Raw genomic sequence first — 22,540 nt, 5'->3', positions numbered from 1 at the left:
AATTCGTGAAATTATAGTCATCAATCTCCTTAGAGATTTTATACGACACGACCCTTTGACAAGCAAATATATGAAGGTTGAAATATTTTATAAATGATTTTGAATGATTTCAAAATTATGCTGAAAAATACATTAAGTTCGATGCCAAGTTATGAAATTTTAGGATGAAGGCGTTATAAATGAACGAAAAGATAAGAAGAGCCGACGAATAAAATCATGCCATTCATTTTTTACTTTACACAATAATATGGTCACAATAAGCATTTAATTTACACATTTATATAGCTGTACTAATTTACATGTTAATTTACACAATTAAATTAATTACCACCACCACAATTAAATTAGAGAATCTCGCTCTCCCCCTCGTTCCTTATAACGACCACGACAGACTTATTATTTCCACCCAGATCCTCAATCCCCCCTAAATCACACAGATTTCCAAACGATGTTGAACATGCCGACGTAAAATGGGAATGTTCATCATCACACTTGTTATTTCTACTCTTTGATTTTTTGGGGTGAAAATGGGTCCGATTTTCACACTGGTTAAAAATCGGGTCGGGCAGTGTGACAATATTTTTCATCGGGATGGCTTGTAAATTAGGGTTAAAATTATTCTTATTTTGTCGCGATCCGGCCGTTATATTTTGACGGATAGAGTGCAACGACGTGTTTCCGGTGCCAGACTGGAAAATATGGAAATTTTTGGAAATTTTTAATAATTCCGAGAAAATAAATATAAAAATGTACCCGTGTCGTCCGATATCGAAAAATTGATGAAGACTGATCTGCATCTGGTGACCTCCGCATAAGTCTGGAGTGAAAGCTCCTGGTCAACTTTCCCATCTGCGCAAGGTGACAAGATGCACCCTCAACTTGTTACAATTATTGATACACAATTAAATACTAATTTCTACCAAGGCAAACTTTTCTATAAATAGAATGAATATTTTTTTACAAAATTTGGAATTAAACAAATACCTGTTGTTGAAATAGCTTTGTCGTTATCGTGTAAATTATCGGGTTTAGGGATGAATTTACAGGAAGTGCAAATACGGCGAGCCAGGCGTTCAGTTCGGATGGAATGGAGACTCCTGAATGATACAAAAGTTTTGCATGTATACGTAGGTGTTTTATTATTAATTTTCAAAAGGTATGTTCCGCACTGTTTCTGACCAAAATTGTGATGAAATAACAAACTTCAAATACATTTAGGAGGCTGTGATTTTTTTCAACTCTGTGGGTTAACATAAACACTAGCAATAAATCGGCAAACTTTACCTCGACGGAAAAAATGCTAGATTTGCAAATTAAATATCGTAGTGTGATTTAATTTTTAATGCTGGATGGGCAATACGTGTCGCAGATTTATGGTTGAATGCTTAAAATGTACAATGAAAACTGCCCAACACAAAACACAAATTCAATTGGGTCAATAATTTTTAATGATGGCGAAACGAGGTCTCGGGCAAAAAGTCGCAAGGACGCTCAAAATCCGCTTCTTCCACAGAAAGGCTCCGGAAACTAGAGGAACCAATAATGAGAGATCCGCGATTGAAACTGTCCTATATAGCAGATGAGATGGGTGTTCCAAAACCAGCAATTTGTTCCATGTTAACTGAAGACTTAGGTATGAAAATGGTTTCCGTCCGTTGGGTACCCAAATTGCTTTCGGCATCTCACAAACAGGATCGAGTCGACTTTTGCAATGCAAATTTTAACCTATTAAATGAAAACTGGAACCTGCTCAATATTTTATTAGCTGCATATGGTACTTGGGTTTACTATTATGACCCGGTGACCAAATAATAATTCCCTCATTGGAAGCACGAGGGGTTGCCACCGCCCGTGAATTGAAAAGTGCAAAAATCTGACAAAAAAATTGATGATGACCATTTTCAAGGATACCAAAGGTCCCCTCCTTATAAAATTTATTGCTGGTAATACTGCAATAAATGGGGCCGTGTATGCAGGAACCCCGAAGGAGCTGCGTCCTCCGGTTGAAAAGAAACGTGGGGTCAAAATAAAGAGTTGGCCTTTTTTTAGACGACAACGCGCCACCTAATACCTGGCTTTTTGCGAGGGTTAGTGCAGACGAAAATCGCTTTACCTGCACTAACCACGCCCCGTGCAGTCCAGACTTGTCCCTTAGTGATTATTATTCGTTTCGAAACTTAAAGAAAAACATCAGGGGAAAACGGTTTTCGGATGATAATGAAATCAAGTCGTAAATTTTGGCATATTTTCGAGGTAAATTTTAATGAGTTATTGCTAGTGTTAATGTTAACCTACAGAACTGAAAAAAATCACAGCATCCTAAAAGTATTTGAAGTTTGTTATTTCATCAAAAGTTTGGTCAGAAACAGTGCGGAACATACCTTTTGAAAATTAATAATAAAACACCCACGTACATATTTTGCGAATCATATAGGTTGCATTTTTTGTCGCCAAAAATATATTTTTTAAAAAATTATTCCAATATTTTGCATTTCATCTAAATAATCAAATCCCTAAACAAACACACATTCATAAAATTTAAATACACCCGAAGTAGAGGAAAAAAACCCGAGTTGCGAAAACCTGTACTTGATTCTGCTAGGCGTCTGAGATCACCATTCAGCCTTTTTCAAGGTTTTTGCAACTAAATTGACCTACATGGCTATTTTGCAGATAAGCAAAATAAATATTATAAAGCATTTGCTATGCTAAAATTGAAAAGAGTAGGCAACTTAATCTAGTCAGGCTTATCAAATCGGTTTAAAGATAAATCATTTGTTTCTTCATTACATAAAGCATACTTTTGTATCTTATCGTCGTTCGTATTAAATATGAAATGATAACAAGTCCCAGTTCAAAACGAGCTATCGAAACTAGGATGCTCACGACAGACGAAAACAAAATCCATTTATTTTATTTTTGAGCATTTTCTCAAAAACAAACTACCATAATTTTGTTTTAAACTTTTGCGAATTGTTTATATATTTTGCTAAACAAAGTATCTATTGTTCGTAAATGTGGAAACTTTACAAAGGATGGTGAGCGACAGGGTTCGGAAAAACCCAGGGTTTTATTCAAAAAGTAACGACCCAGGGGTTTTAATGGGTTTTAATGGGTTTTTTGGGTTTTAATGGGTTTTATGGGTTTTATTGGGTTTTATTAGGTTTTACATAAGTAATACATTGAACAACAATTTTCACAACTATTGCAATCCAATTTCAGTTAATATGCAAATCCTCCTTGTCCATGTTAGAATTTGTATCCGTTTCGAAAGGGTCCTATTTAACTGATCATAGTTTAATACTTTATGAGACCATAATTACCAGAGGGCGGATATGTATGTATTTCTAACTTTTTCATTCCCAATCAGATCTTACTAAAACTTCGTATACTCACATCCCATCGAAGCATGATTTCAAAAATTCAGACATGGTTTTCCATATTTTCCATATTTTAGAGTTTTCGTACATATACATATTTTCATACATATTTTGAGGTTATTTCGTAAATACACATATTTTCGTACATATTTCGAGCCCTTTTCTAAATATCAATATTTTAATGCATATTTCAGGATTTCCTGAGGAAAAAATATTTTTCTTCTTTCAGACGTTAGAGTTGGATAAAAATTGTACTTTCATGATAACGGAGTTTAATTCGTGTGAACGACTAGCAAATCCATTTTGCCCCATTTTTCAAGTCATAAAATTACCCCTGAAAATCTCTAAATACGGCTAATGTCGTTTTATGGGTCATTACATGAATATTAAAATACTATACATAATAATTCATTAATAAGAGTGTTACAAATTTGAAACTTTTCGAAAATTAAATGTAAATATAGTAGAAAATTTCGGTTGAAAAATATGTTTTACGTGCATATTTTCGCGTTTTTTAAGTACATATTACATACATATTTTGAGGAATATAAGTACATACATATCCGCCCTATGATAATTACATATATTACCTTTTTCTCGAATACTTCCTCTCATCATAATGAAATGCAAGTTGTTTAAAGGTTTTTAAAATTTAACGTTTCAATGCGATCTTAACGTGTATTATAAATTCTGGAAAAAATCGAGTACTTATGAACAACGAAAGCACAAAGCACGTATGTATTACGATCGAGAATATAATAAGTGTTTTTTTTACAGATATACTCTTTTGCTCATAATAAAGTACTTCGTTGTCCATAAGTACTCGATTTTTCAAGAGGTGATAATTAAGATCGCTTTGAAACATTTTAAAAAACTTTACAAATTAAAAACATACTATAGTATTTTGTTTAATTTATTCGCTGAGATGAGAGGAAGTATTCGGGAAAAAAAGTATTAATTATGATGGCAGAATGTATTAAATTATGTATGATCAGTTAAACATACCTCGTTCCGAAATTAATTTTGTGTATTTTTTGTCACTTGAAACCTGTAATGGTAAGGGATGTCCCTGATTTATTCCTGGTTTTCAAAACGTACAGTATTAATCAAAGAAACTACTTAGCTCTCATCAAACAACTTCGTCTAATGTATAACAGCTGTTTTCAGCTTTTAGAATATAGTTTTAAGCTAAAACACAGTTAAAACCCATTAAAACCCTAATAAAACCCATTAAAACCCAAATAAAACCCATTTAACATGGTAAAACTAGTTGGGTTTTATTCATTAACAACCCATTAAAACCCATTAAAACCCAAAAAACCCAACCCAATAAAACCCTGGGTCGGAATACCCTGGTGAGCGACGTATTGAATGTAAACTGGTCTCAATAGAGAATTGGATTTGGAATCGTATAGCACACAATTGTCCATATTTTCCATCATCCTTTTATCTTTCTCTCACAACAAGTCTCAATTTCTATTACAAAGCCGTTTATCTTTTCTAGCATTTATTATTCTCATCTCGCCCCCCACATGTGAATCTTGTTGTCGTCTCAAGTTATCAGTTTCCTTCAAAGTCTGCTTTGAAATCAAAATCAATGAAATCGATTCTTTCATACCTGACATTCCGACTACTTTCGCCACGACGATGGGTGCCCAGCAAAGGAAATCAGTCACGACGACGAGAGCTAATTAGGATTTAGATTAATTAACTACCAAATTAAAGGTATTGATCAGGAAAATAGTACCGAAACGCTTAGCCAATATGCTATCCTGTTTCTGTTGAGTACTTCTCGTCGTCAAAGTCGAGTCCCGAATTACCTAGAAAATAAAATTCATTATAAATTCGTATCGTATTTTTTGTGATTATAAGTCAAATAAATCATTTGCTGAATTCGTATCTATTTTTCATCTATTTGTATTTACTTGTCTGATCAATAATATTATGAGCAATATTCAATCTCAACTTACCTCAAACATTTTGATGTATGCAAAACACATAAAGATAAACGCACCTATAATGCAAACCAAGTTATGCATAATTTTATTTACATATAATTATGCACGATATATCACTCACAAGAATTGATTAGGACAAAGAGAAAGAAGGAGTACTCCCAGCCTTTGGAAAAAATGAGACAAAATTAGATTACATCTTCAACAATTGCATGTTATTTACAATATTAATTTTGTCTACCTGAATCGTACGGATTGTGGATGTGCAGCTTTATTGGAATGACATAAGATATTTAAGATATAAATATATTTATTAGGTAATGTAATAGGTATTAGAATAATATTATTAATAATAATATTAATACCGGTAGGCAGAGACCATTCGAGGCATAAAACCCATCAAAATAGGATGAAAATGGCCCTAAAGAGAACAAAATTTAGGATTATTTTTCATAAACCTTATCAAGAACTATCTATAAACATTTATATATTTACCAAGTAGCGGAGTCGCAGCCAAGATAAAGCTGCATAACCAAAGACTTCCACAAATACTGTAGGCGACATTCATCGAGCTATTCTTCTCCGCAAAGGGTCGAACAATTGACCTTTGACAAAAACCAAAAGATATCTTCCACTAATAACCAAGACCAATGTAATAATTCGCGTATACAAATTACTGCACTTACAAATAGCGATCCAACGTGATGAGAAACAGAATAAGAACCGAAGCCTCGGATGAAAGGGTGGACAACATGCCTAAGTACGCATAAAGACAAAAAAATCATGCATTTCTATATTATCTCGTGAAAATAAGAGTTGTCAATTTCGTTATCGGGAAGGATTAGAGAGTGATTAGAGAAGAGCCGTGCATGTTATCAAGAATGTAGTAAAAGGTCCGGAAACGAAACGCAGTTTGCCCAAATTTTTTTGACGCAGACGAAAAAGACAAAACCAAAACGACTTCCTGTAACGGGGCATATGTAAAACGGAGAGTGAATCGATAGCTCGTCTTACATATTTATTTATTGGTTTGACACATTAGTCTCGTGCAGTGGTGGTGGTGATGGTAGGTCAACTTGGTAATTTAACTTGGTGTTGACAGAGTGTTAAATGATACGAGCATTTAATTATTGTCGCTTTAACTATTGTATCATTGTATCATTATTATTGTATCATTATAATGACTAACCGCAATATAAGAGAGCATTTAACTGAATTTGCATATGAAAACTATGTATAGTAATCCACTATATACTTGGTAATAAGTTAGGGAGTGAATTTTGACAGAATTTCCTTAACTGGAATCCTGAATATTTCGCTATTTCTGGATTTCCACCTTATTAAAAATACGTCTAGTTGGAGTTGTTGCGTCATAAAAAATATATTTTAAAATTATAATGGAGCAATTCATTTAAGAATGAAGAAACTTATTCAATTTAAGTATCGTTATTGTATAAAATTGAACCTGGTTTATCCACAAAGTTAAATAAATCAATAGATTAAATACGTTACATTCCGTGTAATGGAATTCTTAAGGAATAACCGACTCGAGATCAAAATGATCGTTTCAAGCAGGACGGCATCTTGCATTGTGGGAATTGCAGATTTGGTATTTCTTAAAAAAAACATTACATAATTTCAAGTTTTTCATAAAACTTAAATTTGTATACAGATATTCATTGCCGGTTTCGTCGCCATCCACACGATCGAAATTATCCATTGTCGGGAAGTGCCTGCACTTTTGATCGCATTCTTAACCATGGCCGGCCCAATTAATCTCATTCTTGCACTAATTCTCTTACTCGGGACGAAACAAGTAGATAAAATATAAGGTAAAATTCCAATTTTTTAAAATTGATAATTTTCTCTACAAATTATAGAAAAATCTCCAAAAATGTCAACTCTACACGATCGCCTGGGTCCTGGCGTGGCTAGCCCTGTTAATCCTAGAGATTATCTTTCTCGCCAAGTATCTCCCCTTGTCAACCTACTTGGCAAAAATTTCTCCCTTCAAGTCCCTCTTTTTCGCCCAGATTGTCGCCTACCCTGTTTTCCTCCTTTACAAACCAGTCTCACTCCTCTTCATATACAAATTCATCATGGACATTATTCGACAGAGGAGGGAACATCAGGGGAGGAAAAATTCCAGCGTTCTGTCAAGAACAAGGTGAGAAAAATATTGAAAAATTGTGCAGTCTGACAAAAGCGTTCGGAATTTCCGAACTAAATTGTAAGTTTGGGAGAAGCCCGGAGGAAAGTGTCTTTTGGGGGAAGGCATTTGAAAGTTTCCAGAAACTTTCAAAAATTCCTCGAAAATTTTCAAAAATTTCCGGGTACATTAACAAATTCTAGGGGCTTGAGGAAAAATAACTTTTGAGTTGGGGAAGGCTTAGAGGATTTTTCCAGATTGAAATTGTGACAAAAAAATCATGCAATTTCTAAAATTTTGTCCCTAAATTTCTTAATTTCCTAACCAGCTCCTTTCGCGGATCCGCACCACGTCATTACAACAATGGAAAATCGTCCAACTTCATGATGACGCCACAACAAACTCAGCACTCTCAAAGTAATTTAAATACGACCACGATTCCACGTTATATGCATTCTCCAAGCCCAAACCTGGTCCCGTTCGGATATGGAACAACTTTGAGGGGGCGGCGAGAATCCGAAATTTACGAAAGGGTCCAAGGCGTCGATGATCTCCTCCACCAGATCGAATTCCCACAAGAGAACCACGTATCGTCCGATCAGTTTCAAATTGGTAGGAGAACAAAATCTCATAATTTTATAAAAATCACAGTAAACAATTCAAGTTTCTTTTTTAAATAGGCGAGACTTTGTTAAAAATGGAGCACGATTTCTTCGTAAAAAAGGGGACTCTGACAAAAGAGTGGACTTCCAGTGAGAGTGGTTCCTTCGGTCGGCCACGCCACACTTCACCAGACGCCATGTTACAAAGGGTCACCGTTGCAATTAAGATATTTCGGCAGAATGTAGACGTCGAGGCGGTAAGGAGGATGCTGCTCGAGACCAAGATTCTCACCATGTTTATCAATCATAACAATGTCATCAAGTTATTGGGATTTTGTACGGAAAACGTTCACAAAGGTGATGAAATGAAAGTTTATAATTATTTCGATACAAAAAATGCACAATTTTGGAAAAAGATTCATAAAGCTATTTCAAAATCCAGGAAAAATGACTCTCATCCTCGAATATTGTGAAAGAGGAACGTTGGAAGATTTCCTGAAAGAAAATTACTCCGAATTTCAAGATTTAATTGTAAACGATAAATTTTGCCTGAAAAACAAAGCCATCGTAGAGAATCTCAACAATTCTTCATCTCAGGAGTAAGTTTGACATATTTTTTCATGATATTAAATTTCCTATTTTTTCTTCATAAATATTTATGGTTAGAAATATTTACGAAAATATTATGGCCTCCATCATCTCACCGGGACAACAACCCCCCTCCACTCAGCAGGAAGAGGGAGGCTTATTCGTCTTCAACTCAAAAACTTTGGTCAATTGGTCCTTCCAAATTGCAAACGGGATGGAATTCATTAACGCGAATGGGGCAAGTTACTAAAAATCTATAAAAAATTCCACTCTTTCTGACCACCCAGTCTTACATTTCATTTTCAGGTCATTCACGGAAATCTCATGGCTAAAAACTGCATCGTGGATGACCAAAACCGCATCAAAATCGGGAACTTTACCTTCGCGACGCAACTCTACCACTTCAAACAGACCCAGAAACCCATCGACTTTTGTAAAGTGAGACACAAAATGACAAACTTTTTGTGAACAAAGGTCGTTCAAATGTATCAGAAAACCACGAAATGCGATAAAAAGCAGCCCAGTCCCATAAACAGTTGTGTGTTCCTCCTCTCTGCAGACTAGACCACTTACTTTCACTCGTCTCAAGTTGTCCTTGTAAAAAGAGACAAAATATTTGCTCATGGTAAAAGCTACGTATGCGATGCGCCCTTCATAATAAAGAAGGTGAAGTGGTGTGGACTGGACAAAATCTGTGCGGTTGGCACGTTTATAGGGGGGGAAAATCTCTATTTTGTAGTGTTTTTTATGCGAACAAGTGATTTTTTTTAGCCATTTGTATCACTAATTTAGTGAAAATCCACACAATATTATTGTTTGTCATCTTTAATGATTTTTTCCTCCCTCAGATCCAACTTCCTTGGAGGTGGATGGCCATCGAATGCATGAACACGGACCCCCCGAGCGATTTAGCATTCACGGAAAAGTCGGACATGTGGGCGTATGGGGTCATCCTCTGGGAACTGTTTAGTGTAGGATGCGTCCCTTATGAGGGTTTGGTCACGAGTGATTTCTTCCCAAAGCTGGTGGCCGGAGAGAGGTTGGAGAAACCACCGTTTGCCACTTCGGAAGTGTGAGTGATAAGCATAAGAAGATAAATAGCTTATCATTGAAACTGACTAATTAATTTCACAGGTATGCAATTATGACAAAGTGTTGGAACCAAGTGGCACAAAAAAGGCCAAATTTTACCGATATTAAGACCATTTTTGCAGATATTTTGCAAAGTTTGACATAAATAAATATTTACATGTTGAAAATTAAAAATTGCAAAATGTACACCCACCTGAAATTTGGCACATGGCGGAATGCCTCCATTGAAACTGATATCGGAGAAACTGCCCCCGATAAGCGACATCATGTGCAGCAATGCTTAAGAGAAAGACGCCCATCAGCAAGTCCGCCACTGCCAGATTGCGAATATAAAAGGAGTGGACGCGATTCGGCTCACGGATCATCATTCGGCAAAAGATGACGAAAATATTTCCCACGATGGAAAGAATCCCCATTATCCAAACGCTACATGGCAAAAACAAACATTGCAAAAATTTGCATATTTTTTGCATAATAAAAAACCACCCACCAAACTCGCAGCACCATATTATCCAGAAGGTTTGTAATGGATGAAATCCCGTCAGATTTTGGTTCACAATTGCGAACATGATTCGCCCAGGAGCACATCCAGTAGAGATCGAAATATCTGGGGGCGTATGTAGATACCGTACCATTAGCAAATTATTGAGTAATCATCAGCAAATATTGGATCATTTATTTTCTATTCCTCATTTCCTCAAATTTTGCAAATTCCCTTGATCATCAAAGGCTCACTGTCATTTCAGCCCACACACTCACCCACCAAATAATTTCCGAGTAACGCACTTCAATAATTCACTTGTACGATACGAGACACATATGCAACCGAAACCTGATCTGCATACGATCCACCTGAGCGCACCGGAATGAAGTCGGAGGTAATGTTTTATTTCATGCTAGGGAATGTAATGCCTTTGATCTGGTCCTGGCTTTTTCTGAACTTTTTATTCTTGTTGAAACCAGTCTGGTCTGGGTCTTGATAAAATGGGACGGAAATTGCAATTTGACGAATTAAATTAAACTTTCGTAACTATCTACTTGAAACTTTAGTGGGATTATTACTATGAAGGATTTTCAGGTAGGTAATAAATACGTAATAATCCCAACTTTTATTACCGAGCTGCATAACACAAATAGGTATTTTGATAGAAATAATGGTGGTGGTGGTGGTGAAAGTGAGATTTTCTACTGGCCACACAATCACTACTTATTCCGGATTCAGTCCCAAAATGAACAAGTACTAAACTTGTATTACATACTTTACTTTAGTAACGGCTCTCAGATTTTGGTTTTGATGACGTTGGTAAACAAAACCTCGACGGGAACTAATTTAACACGATTGGATAATCTTGACATTTGCTTATCAACTTTCACCACAGTCTGGATTCGTAGAAATTCAGTCAACAACCCACGTAGGAATAGAGGATTATTTGCATTTTAGCTATTATTAAGTTGATTGGAGAAAACCATTGCGTTATTCAATTGTCAGATTCTGATTTTCACAACCACAAATCCACAAGGATTGGCGAACAGGTGGCGAATCAATTTCACTAAATTAAACTTTATAATCTTTCTTACATGTATTCCAAGGATGTCAAATTTTGAAATATTTCTCCAGCATTAGCAATTTCTCGGAAGTGATTTTCACCCAGATTTCTAAAAAAAAAAAAATATACAGAAACAACACATCAAAAGAATTTAAACCATTCAGATTCTTTTTGTCCAAAAAAAATTCTTTGATTTTTATCAAAAATTAGTTTATGTACGACTCTCCGAAAACTAAAAGAACGCTGTTTTCGACATGTATAGAATTTTGTCTGAGATAAATTTCCATTTGATCATGAACTTACTACTTCGTTTACTACATAATAGTTCAACAAGACATGACAAAAACAGGTGCCAAAACTTCCCTAGAAATCTAGTTTATGCCAGATTCTACCAGATTTTAAATCCACTAGTCATAACAGATAATTGGATTACAAGCCATTTCAATTATATGATCAAAACTTTAAATTACAAGACAAATAATGCCTTAATTGTTCAAAGATAACGAGGAAAATTTGACCCGATGAGTTCAACGACCGTAGACAAATATTAATTTTTCTTTCTCTTTTACTTCTAATTTTCTCTTACATCATATCTAATTAATTTCTCACAATCAGGAAATCTTTACTTACAAAGATGTGAGGCTGTGCAGACAGGAGAAAGCTTCTCCTTCAATCACTGCAATCTCGTTTCCTCTCAGATTCCTGAGAAAATAAATACACAAAAAATTAAGCCGATAAGTAATTAGTATTGTTTAGACGACGTTACATAAGTTTTGTAAAGTTTTAACTCATATGAAGATTTAATAATTTGTATAAAGATTAAAAATTTTATGCTAATTAGTAAAATTAATTAGCATTTTAGATGACGTTACGTAAAGTTTCAACTCTTATGAAGATTTGATGGCCAAATTTATATAAAAATTAAAATTCTATGTTAATTAGTAAAATTTGCTTGTTCAAATATTGAACTTGAAAAACTCTGGACCTTTCCAGCGAGTTTTTCATTGTATAATATTTTTATATAATAGATCTCTCCTAAAATGTAGCATGAAATCACACCACCCTGGTTGCACAAATATAAATACATACATAAATCACCCGATTAAGATTACTATCAGAAATACAAAAGGATAACAAAAACAGTGCAATAAATACTTCAACATTGACACGTCGCAGACAACAAGACACATTTTTCCTCTCGTTTAACCCAAACACTAACATTCCGATAAAATATGTCACAACCCGAATAACAAAAATATTAACCACGACGTCCCAAAATCTAGACCACTTTATTCTTACAGATCTTCATTATCCGCAAATCTCTTCCTTGTCGATTATGCAATATTGTTATCATCATCACATTCCCTCAAGAATTACAAAAAAATCCTTCAATTTGCAATTTGAACCAAACTTTTGATTATTACGAAAGTTTCCCAGGTCTAAATAATCTGTCCCAAAATTCGATATGTTCCTTTGTCCGTGTGCACAGTGGCCGCGGAAGCTGTGGGGACGTCTGGGGACATTATATGGTCGGGGGAGGCAGGTGTTTGCATAACATGGGTAGATAATGGGGACATCGAATAACCGTGGGGACATTGTCCCCCTATCCCCACACCCTTCCGCGGCCACTGTGTGTGCATTATTTGAGTTGTGGTTTGTTCCCCGTGCTTGTGACAATATCACGTCGTAACATAACCATAAATAAAAACGGTGCAGCCCACCAGTCCCAAACATGTCGTCGTCATCCTGGAAATCTTCACGTTCTCGACGACTACTCCTTACTTTCTCCGCGATAAGATCAGCTTCATGCCCCTCGACTAGGCCAAACTTACTAAATTACGAAACTCCACACTCCTCAAGCCCAAATTCGATCGCATCTCCGCGGTCATGTTTCCGTCATCTCGCTCTTATTTTCTTAAAGGAAAAGCGTTTTGATTAAATTTACGACTTAATTTACAACTCTTTTCGTTCTGCGTATGACACGACCCTTTAAAACGAAGGGATTATATTTCATATTTACATACAAAATATGCGAAATTGCGAATAAGTAGTATGCAAAATGTGTGTAATCAAATTATAAATTTTCTCTGTATTTTCCGGGGAAGATTATGAAATATTTGCGTTTGTCGTTCGTTAAACCAACAAGAAAAACATGAGACGGAGACGTGATATGTATGTCCGCGGATAATAATAATCATTTCGTTGATGCCACTTTGTTGTGCAATCTCGTAAGTTTGGCTGGATGACGACCAGACTGGGTTTACTGTCATGACTTTCTCCTCGTCGTCCTGAGGTCACACATTTTTTACTTTCGTCCATCTTTTTGTGACATGTTCTTTACGATTTAAGCTCCAAGCATTTTGTTTTTAGAGCTGTGTATGTATGTACATACCATTTTCACGACATTTTTTAAAAAATCAGACCAAACTCACAGTGTGCCAAGATTTTGGAGATTGCAAAAGACATGACTTTCCAAAACGCGTAACTTGTTCCAGTTGAGGTAGCTGAAAGTAAGGAACAAAAAATGCTGTTTAAATTTCTTTTGAAATTATATGAATTTGTGCAATAATTTCAGTATTTTTCAATCATTTTAAACCTATTTTCAAACATACTATACTATACACTATGAGTTTCATAGGGGGCCAAAAAAATTACGTGGGGGGAAATCAACTACATATGGTAATTTAAGATCAAATACGGGGAAAAATCAAACTGAGGGGCTGTAGAAAACCCGATCTCAAATCTTACTAAATTCCAGTAATTTAACAAATTCTAAAATCGACGCTGAAAACTTACAGTTGTTTCAAATTCTGCAAACGATCGAAAGCTCCGATTTCCACGTGAGTAATGGAATTGCTGTGAAGGGAAAGTGTCTCCAAATTATCCAGCCCATTCAACAAATTGATTCGGATGGATTCAATTCGATTGTGGTTCAAGTGTCTGGACGACAGAAATGAAAAGAAATGCAATTTATGTTGCAGTTTCACCTTACACCTCGTATTTTCACGTAATCCGTATCCATAAAAGTCAACAACTTACAAAATCTTTAATTTTTTCAATGGCTGAAAAACATTCATTTCTCGCCCAGTGATCAGGTTGTGGCGTAAGTTTCTGGGGAAAAGATAGAAAATTAAAGTACATACAAAAATTGAATTTTTTTCTATATTTACAAAAATCGTAAATTTTTTGGAAATTGTAAGATTTCGCAGTTCGTTATAAATTATATGAATTTTTTGTTTATGTAAATAAACTTATCGTAGATTTGGTTTGTTGCAAATACAAGTTTTGTGGGATAATGGTCATTTTATAAATTTCATATTAATTTGAGACAGATATTTTCAAATTAATTTAAATATTTCAAAATTTTTCTAGCTCTTACAAAAATATTAGTACGTATTGAACGTAAAAACAAGCATTCCAACCCACTCATGAAATTTAATCAGGTTTAATTAGAAATTTCTAAATTCTGAAAACATAAAAAAAATCAGAAAATAATTTATGAAATCTCACAATTCCACCAGTCCCTCAAGCCCACGGAAAGAGCCCTCTTGTATCACCGAGATTTGATTATAGTCCAAAAACAGTCTTCGAATATTGCTGTTTTCACCAGTGACGTTATCCGAATTTCCTCCCACGTCCAAATCCACTTTCACCGAGGGTGTGAAAAGACCCTTTGCCAAGTATCGGAGCCTGTTGTTTGTCAAGTATCTGGAAATTCACATCATGCAGTATTTTATTATCTATTTATTGATCTCATTTATAATTCTAATAGCAGTTGTAGTCTCAAAGTGGGTCCCGTTTTGGCAATAGTGTGAAGATTAGATTAGATCAAGGCTCGTTTATTGCTTTGAATCATCATCACTTCTGATTAAAATTTATGTGAATTTATAAACTGATTTTGTACGCTTCACTATTGAAAAATTTCGTAATAAAAATATCTTTTTTTCTAACAAAAATTGTAATGGTCCAAAGACGAATTACAAATTTTGAAAAAATTGCATACCTAACATTAAGCTAACAGATGGGAATTTCGTACAAAATCTAATCCACAAATAAGTATTTTTAGCTAAATAAAAAATACAAATCTTCAAGAAATATATTTTTTTTCTACGAAATCTCGAAAACTTATTTCCCCTACTAATCAATACTCCATAAAAACGTGTCCAATTCATAATAAAACCAATATACTTACAGCACCCTCAACTTTCTCAACTTTCCCAAAGCTCCTGGAACAATTTCTTCCACATAACAACCCGACAAGATCCTGCAACAAGTTTCATTTAATCAGGAGAATTTACATGTATCAAAATTTAGTACGATTTTATACAAATTTTATCCATAAAATTAAGCCACACAGATTCAAAAATCATGCCAGCACCATATTAAATATTGATACAATGCTTCCAACACGAATTCCCACGCGTATTTGGCTGAATAATTTTTAGCCCCAACTTTTTTTTCAAAAGTTAGGTACACGACGACAAGGAAACTGTATACCTAAATACCATCGCAATACATTTCAGTATGTACCTACATCTGATAAGTACGAGGGCATTATGCATTAGCAAAGTCATACATTTCTTCTCGTAGGACAAAAATCATCAACATTTTCACCCGAGGAACGAAGAAGAAGCATCATTTCTCTACAAATCTGGAGACAGCCAAACTTCAAGTGAGCCGAGTGAAAGCAGTGAAAGCAAGCCTGGCAGAAATGAATGGGGAAGGACGCATTAACCAAATGGTAACGGGGCAATAAAAAACCAGCAGGGGCATTAAAACCTTCACAACTCTTCGGATCCAACTATGTACTTCTACGTATTCCGACTAAGCTTCTTACTTCTCATGGCGAGGAGGTAGGAGAAACGCGACTTTCACCAACACACAAATGTCGTGCGGGGGGAAAGTGAGATTTTTGATAAGAAATGACAATTTGCTAAAGTATTTGCTCAAGTATTTCTTTTAAAATCTTCAAAAACCTTTAGGTGACCATATATGGTGACTGAAAATTAACTCAAATACCTTGATATGTCATCTAGAATTTGTTTTATACTAAACTAAATTCTGCTAAAAACAAGTTTCGGCGTTACAATCACCCAAATCGTCAAAAACTAAAAGCCAAACTTAACCATTCGAGTGGTGACACCACGATAAATAAATCTTGTAAGTATTTGTAAAAATTGTCACTAAAACGTTCATTGCGTCCTCTTATCGCCTCGTTAAATTAAACAAGTTCCTTCTTTTTGCCATCCAACACTTCAACTTTACGACGACAACGACTGGTACGACTGGTACTGACTGACCAGAAAAAAACTTTTATGACGACTTCTTCTTAGCCGAAAGAAAGTAATGGAATGACAAAGACGACAGGATAAGCAATAATGATAAGCACTCCTTTAAATACTTTCATCCAATCCGACATAAAGCAAAACGGGTACTAATTCAGACACCGCTTCGGAACCGTCACACTTTTTTATTTTCTCTTCCCCAATAAAATAATGGTGATCATTTACGGTGTGGAAATGAATCGTCGTTTCGTCAGTTATCAGTGGTCTTATCGGTCTCGAAAATACTTTATTATACGGAAAAGCATTCCATTTGGTCCGTTAAAGATGTAGTTTCCAAGAAATAAAATGTAATTGACTTTCTACAAATATTCCATTTCGACAAGTGATAAATTCCACGGGAATGGAAGATGTGGACGAGTGATAAGGGTTCGATTCGCGTAAAGGGCTTATCATATTCATGAATTTTTTGCAATGTTTTTTATATTTGTTTGTACAATAATTTGGTGGTTGCGATTTTATAGGAGAAATTGTAGTTGTTTAGCGCATAATAAGCTATACTTTTATAGGTCAAATCCAACTTTTGTATTTAAGAATACTTTTACCCGACTTTCACTTTTTTCGAAACAAAATCATGCGATTAATAAAAGAAACAACAATTTAAAGAATTTACAAAACTTTCTGAAATCAAAATCAATCTCCTCGCCGGTTCCGTCAAAAACTACACTAAATAAAAATACTTTTGCTTCATATATACTTTTCGAAAAATGTAATATTTATCAAAAACATTTAGATTTAATATCTGAATAATTTCGTAATTTATTAAGATAAGAAAGGACGACCCCACTCCGAACCAAACAAAAAACTTTGTTAACTCATCCTCAGTGGCCTAAAAGTTTATGCTATTATTTATTTCATTCTCGTGGTCGCGATGTCGTCGTCCTTGGTGGAAAAAAGAAGCCGGAGATTTATTCCGCTCATCCTTTGACACGTGTAATACAGAAAATTGATAAATATTCTTTTGTTCTTTACTCACGTCTCGTACATTGGTCGGCATGTGGTGTATTATTTACTTTCAACTCTTTACTCTGCAAATACCAACCACCTTGTTCAACTTTCTCTTCCACAAGTAGATACCAAACATTGTTACAAAGATACAGTGAGTTTGAGTTTTTGGAGAGGATTTTGTCAAGTGAAGCATTACATGCATTTCCTAATCTTATAAAATATTGATCTTCCTCTCAACCCGGTACTAGGTCCTTGTACTTATTTATGTACGAGTTTCTTTTTTCAGGAAAAATGATATCAGGAAAAGTGTATAGAATTGAAATTCAACATAAAAATGAAGTCTTGGAATTTATGAAATAGTTTTTTTTTCTTTGAAAACCTACCAGAACCTAAAAAGTTCTTTATAAAGAAATGAAATTATTACAGGAAGGGGAAGGTTTCCACCAAGGGGGAGATAAAATTGGTAATAATTTTGCAATTTGTACTTCTTCTAGGGCACAGAATTGGGTCAAATATTGTCATAATTCACAACTTAAAATTTCTTATAACAGTATTTTTGTCCCCTTTACCACAAAACCAAGGATTACCCACCACCCACTACCACCCACATCAACTTTTTAGTCACTGTCACCCAATAATGGCAACAATGACTTTTACCGTCACACCGAAATCCTACCAAAAAAATCGCCCATTTTACGAAAGAGTTGCCACATCACGAAAAGTGTGATGATTCACTTTCTCATTATCCATCCCAAATCGCATCTTATCCTCGGGTCAGTTAAGTCAAGTCACATCAAGATAATCTTTATCCTCGCACCAGCGTCATCATGATGACCACGTAATCTCATTTCGTCCCTCCTCTTAAGGATTCCGGTCCTCTTGGCTTCATTTCATTTTATTACTTTTACTCCTTCCGTCCATCCTTCCACCAACCTGTAAATTGGGTGGCGACGTGGCCTGCACTCTGGATCTGGATGGTCTGAAACCTTGAACAACTTCCGGACGAATGCATATAAGAAGGATCGTGTAATAATGAAAATGAAATCGTTACGAGCACTGCTACGACTGCATTATTTGGACAATGTGTGGCGTCCATTGGCAATTAAGACAACATGTGAGAGGATAACTTTAAGGTGTTTCTGGGTAAATTTGTCCTTGGATAAGTAAGGTTTGTTCTTGGTCTTTGTGTTATGTATTTGAATTGTGGGTAACGGAAACTTGAATGTAGGGCTAAGTTTGTACACAGTACACTGCTTCGTTAGTAAGTATTTAGTAAAGGATGACCCAGACCTTAACTGGTGGCAAGTTGTGTAGAACTCCTACACAGTGGCCGCGGAAGCGTGGGGACAGAAGGACAATGTCCCCATCATCTCCCCATGTTATATAAGCACAATCCCCAATCCTACAGTATAAATGTCCCCGCGGCTTCCGCGGCCACTGCTCCCACAAGAACTAGAAATACTACGGGATCTTCAACTCAATCGGAAAATTGTACAACTTTATTAATTAGTTCCTTCACTACGGCCCATTTTACAAGGAAACTTCTTTCATTATCCGCCTTCGTCTTTGCACAAGGCAGTTATATACAAGCAAAACTGCGGATACGGCTTTGTTGCCAGTGTTCTGTTTGTTTCGACAGCGTGTAAAGTTTCTTGGAAATCTCATAAATACGATTGTTACCACAAACTGTGACTATTTTTGTCACATTATAAGCCACAGAAAGCAAGAGCAAGCGGATTATACATAGTTCGTATTCATAATTTGTCCGTTATGCAAACGTTTTTGGACAAGAAAAGATGTAATTAATTTAATGTGACAAACAATAATTATAACAATGAGATGAAGCTTAAAAAACTTACAAAGTGTGCAGAGATGGAAATGGGGAAGAATTAAAATCCATGTTTTCCACTCGACTTCCACTTAAATCTCTGTATTGAAAAACACGGAAAATTAATTAGGAAAATTTGAATTATTATTTTTTTTTTGCATTTTCAAGATTGAAATATGAAGTGCAAATTCTTGAAATTTCACTTTAAGCTCTTCAATTTTGTGCCCAATTTTATAAATTTTTAGACCGAAATAACATTCTTTTTATAGCGACGAGGGACAATAAAATGCAAAAGTAGAAAAACTGCATCAATCTCAATTTTGTCTCAAATTTGCACTCACAGAAATGCAACGTCCTCCGGAATGAAGTTGAGATTGGCAAGTCTCAAGTTTTGACAGAATAACTTTTCCTCCGTGCAGAGACATCCTTTCTCCGCCCAAACGTCCGAAAGATGATAACTGTCCTGGTTATCTTGTCGGTTATCTTGATCCGAATGTATTTCATCTCGATCCGACGACACAAGTCCGATGGCACGATCAGAAGAATAAATAGGCGAGAGTGAAATCGGCCTCTTTTCTTGTTTTTCTACATTATTTTCTCGCAAAGTTTTCCCCTCCAACGTGAACTCGGATTCTGAGCCGATCGGGTCCAGCATATCTGACAGTTTTATTTAATGTTATTTATTTCTATTTTTTGCTTTTTATTTATTTTTTTTCAAAGCTTTAGCGAAGCGACACGTATCTCCTAAATTTCCGATTTAATTTTAATCTAAAATTTATTCGTATCGGCGTTACGATTTTCAAAAAAAATCCAGTCCTCCATTAGCAAGATTTCATGACCGACTTATGTCAAAGTTTAGGACAAGTTTCAGTTTTGGACAGATAATTATAATTCCGCATTCCTGCCACGTTATTATTATTTACATACATACACGCGGAGAATGTAGACTTCTGAGCAGGAAAGTTTGACACTGTGCAAATTTTGGTCGTTACTCCTTATCAAGTAAGACCCATCTCAACAAAACATGAGATTTGCATATAAAGTCTAAACATTCCTCGTATGTATTTACATACATACAATAGGTAAGTACGACATGTCAGATAAGAAGTTATCTTCACTACGGACTAATGAGAATTAAGTAATTAATTATCTATGTATACTTACACCAACAAGTTCCATTCAACTTTTCCGCATCCTCATCCGGCCGCTTGACAAAAACTGAGTCCCACATCCCCTTGACGTGAGGGTCGACTAGTTAAAATTAATTTAAAAATTAATTTTAATTGATTCCGGTAACCTTCCCGAACTTACGACAATCTTTTTCATCCGAGCCGTCCGGACATTCGATTCGGCCGTTGCAATTTGCTGCTTGAGGGATGCAAATATTGGAATTTGAACAGGAAAAATGTCCTGCAGGACAGATCGAGGCTGACGACGAAGAAGTCCTGGTACGATTTCGACCCTTGTCCACGCGACGCTTTGATCGTGAAAAATTAAAATTTGGAACAAGTCTGGTGTCCTTTTTAATAACTTGAGAGAAATCTTGTTCGAGTTCAAGGTGAGTTTTTTCTTGGGCGAAAGTCAGAGTAGACGACACCAAGAGAAGAGCAACAAGGATACAAAATTGTGACATGGTGGATTGAATAATCGAATAAATTGTGTAATAGAGTTATTCAGTACTTGCTAAGAATTCAGAATCGTTTTGAGACAGGCAAGTAAAGTGGGTTTAAAATGAGAGAGAATTTTCCAGCAAATGAAGAGACCTTATTTTCAATTATTTCGACTTAATTTCTAAATGGACGCAAAAATAGCGTGGCTGGCTGGTGATGATAAAAGTCTGTATTATTGGAGAAAGTATGGTAGGTCACTGCTTTCAATTTGTGCCACTCAGTCAAATTAAATCACTGGCACACAATTTTGGCAATTAATTTCGTTCCAGAAACGAGATAGAAGAATTCACTTTCTTGCTATATGATTTTCTTTACTTCACGATATGTAAGCACCTCATAATGACATGAATCACACCAAAAAAATCACGGGTTGAACCCCGTTATCACGATCAGCATCAGAGATCAACCCAACTTTCCATGTGATCAAATTTTCCCTTTTTCTTACACGAAGCCCTTACGAAACTACCAGTCAACGGATGTGATGTGATATCTATCTATCGTATCTTAAAGTAACTCATTATCCTGTCAAGAACACGTATCAACAATATCAGCAATCAGCCGAAGCACGTTTTGGACACAAACGTCCGTCCGATAGCACTTTCACTTGCAAGCCACGCTATTCAAAATTGAGACTGACATAATAACGGGACTTTCACTTCATACACGGAAAATCGAATCCTGAGATTTCAGATCAAAGGATTTACGCTGAAACGTGTCAAAACCAAGGTACTCAGAAATGTATCAAATGTACGTAAACCTATCCCGAGAACCTATTTTTTGTCTAAACAATCAAAAATTATTTTGTGAAACAAAATTGTTTCAGGTGATCTATTTTTGAATAGTTTTCTCAATTTCACTCTAAAATTTCAAAAATTTCTACTAATTTTTTTTGTCAGTTTCACTAAAATCTCAAGAATATTTCATACTCCAAAATATGGACTAAAATGAGACGCGATTTCTCCACAAGACTAAAATTGCACGTCTCAACTACCCAATCTCTCTCTCGCTCTGAGGAGACTGAGAAGAGAAAGTTGTGCCAAAACGGAATTTATGTTCACGTTTATGCTCAGACTTTCCCTTCTACCACTTTCCGCGTCTGGCAGAAGGTCTTGAAATTACTCGCTTGTACGGCGTCCGATTAAATGCAGACGTACATATTTACTTCTGAGAATATTTTGCAAGCAAACAAAATCGAATAAAAACCTGTAAAAAATTTGGAGAAATGTGCCAATTTGTTTTCAGTAAAAATTCACTAGACAGGAATATCTGTAAGAGATTAGGTCTTCAGTGAAGTGTGTACTGTAATGCATCATGTAATCAAGGTATGAAGTAAGCCATTTTGCGTGGGATTCAGTTTTATAAACTTATTATCTCACAATCTATGTATGTCATATTTATATAACGTGGATGAAAATTTAAAATATTGCATTTCGCTTTCC

The 22,540-nt window shown here is 35.4% G+C and overlaps 2 protein-coding genes across 4 annotated transcripts; one reads left to right on the top strand and one right to left on the bottom strand.

The window, feature by feature from the left end:
- Positions 1–209: 209 nt before the first annotated feature.
- Positions 210–22,086, bottom strand: LOC110845317 (relaxin receptor 2). Of its 3 annotated transcripts, none has more exons than XM_022089722.2 (24): positions 20,743–22,071; positions 20,596–20,682; positions 19,773–20,088; positions 19,463–19,531; positions 15,506–15,577; positions 14,824–15,021; positions 14,353–14,424; positions 14,110–14,253; positions 13,746–13,817; positions 11,944–12,015; positions 11,345–11,422; positions 10,257–10,373; positions 9,960–10,192; positions 6,022–6,091; positions 5,831–5,940; positions 5,701–5,756; positions 5,577–5,604; positions 5,460–5,501; positions 5,351–5,394; positions 5,128–5,200; positions 4,999–5,067; positions 985–1,097; positions 754–849; positions 210–689 (listed from the first exon to the last, which is right to left on the bottom strand). In XM_022089722.2, exons 1-24 carry the CDS (start codon positions 21,062–21,064, stop codon positions 345–347), a joined length of 2,898 nt encoding a protein of 965 aa, XP_021945414.2. In that variant the 5' UTR covers positions 21,065–22,071; the 3' UTR covers positions 210–344. The 3 variants fall into 3 exon arrangements, 2 of the variants coding, with proteins under 2 accessions (XP_021945414.2, XP_035704191.1); XR_004834098.1 differs by having other exon boundaries at positions 550–689; positions 754–878; positions 20,743–22,083; XM_035848298.1 differs by lacking the exons at positions 210–689; positions 754–849; positions 985–1,097 and adding an exon at positions 4,353–4,460 and having other exon boundaries at positions 20,743–22,086.
- Positions 6,379–9,940, top strand: LOC110845320 (vascular endothelial growth factor receptor 1). The gene is made up of 10 exons (XM_022091720.2): positions 6,379–6,944; positions 7,008–7,151; positions 7,216–7,502; positions 7,813–8,096; positions 8,165–8,443; positions 8,529–8,685; positions 8,753–8,912; positions 8,981–9,112; positions 9,523–9,746; positions 9,809–9,940. The coding sequence occupies exons 1-10, from the start codon at positions 6,858–6,860 to the stop codon at positions 9,909–9,911; spliced, it is 1,857 nt and encodes a 618-aa protein (XP_021947412.2). The 5' UTR covers positions 6,379–6,857; the 3' UTR covers positions 9,912–9,940.
- Positions 22,087–22,540: the final 454 nt, after the last annotated feature.

The sequence above is a fragment of the Folsomia candida genome, unplaced genomic scaffold, assembly GCF_002217175.1.
Source record: "Folsomia candida strain VU population unplaced genomic scaffold, ASM221717v1 Fcan01_Sc002, whole genome shotgun sequence".
Lineage (NCBI taxonomy): Eukaryota > Metazoa > Arthropoda > Collembola > Entomobryomorpha > Isotomidae > Folsomia > Folsomia candida.
Note: the sequence above shows the minus strand (reverse complement) of the source record. Positions and strands in the feature narration are given on the sequence as shown.

Coding starts and splice junctions, on each gene's coding strand:
- LOC110845320 (XM_022091720.2), top strand. CDS start 6,858: ATGGAATTCTTAAGGAATAACCGACTCGAGATCAAAATGATCGTTTCA. Junction 8,444..8,528: donor TACGGAAAACGTTCACAAAG/GTGATGAAATGA, acceptor TTCAAAATCCAG/GAAAAATGACTCTCATCCTC. Junction 8,686..8,752: donor AACAATTCTTCATCTCAGGA/GTAAGTTTGACA, acceptor ATTTATGGTTAG/AAATATTTACGAAAATATTA.
- LOC110845317 (XM_022089722.2), bottom strand. CDS start 21,064: ATGTCACAATTTTGTATCCTTGTTGCTCTTCTCTTGGTGTCGTCTACT. Junction 15,578..19,462: donor TTTCCATCTCTGCACACTTT/GTAAGTTTTTTA, acceptor AACTTGTTGCAG/GATCTTGTCGGGTTGTTATG. Junction 5,395..5,459: donor CTTTGTCCTAATCAATTCTT/GTGAGTGATATA, acceptor TTTGCATTATAG/GTGCGTTTATCTTTATGTGT.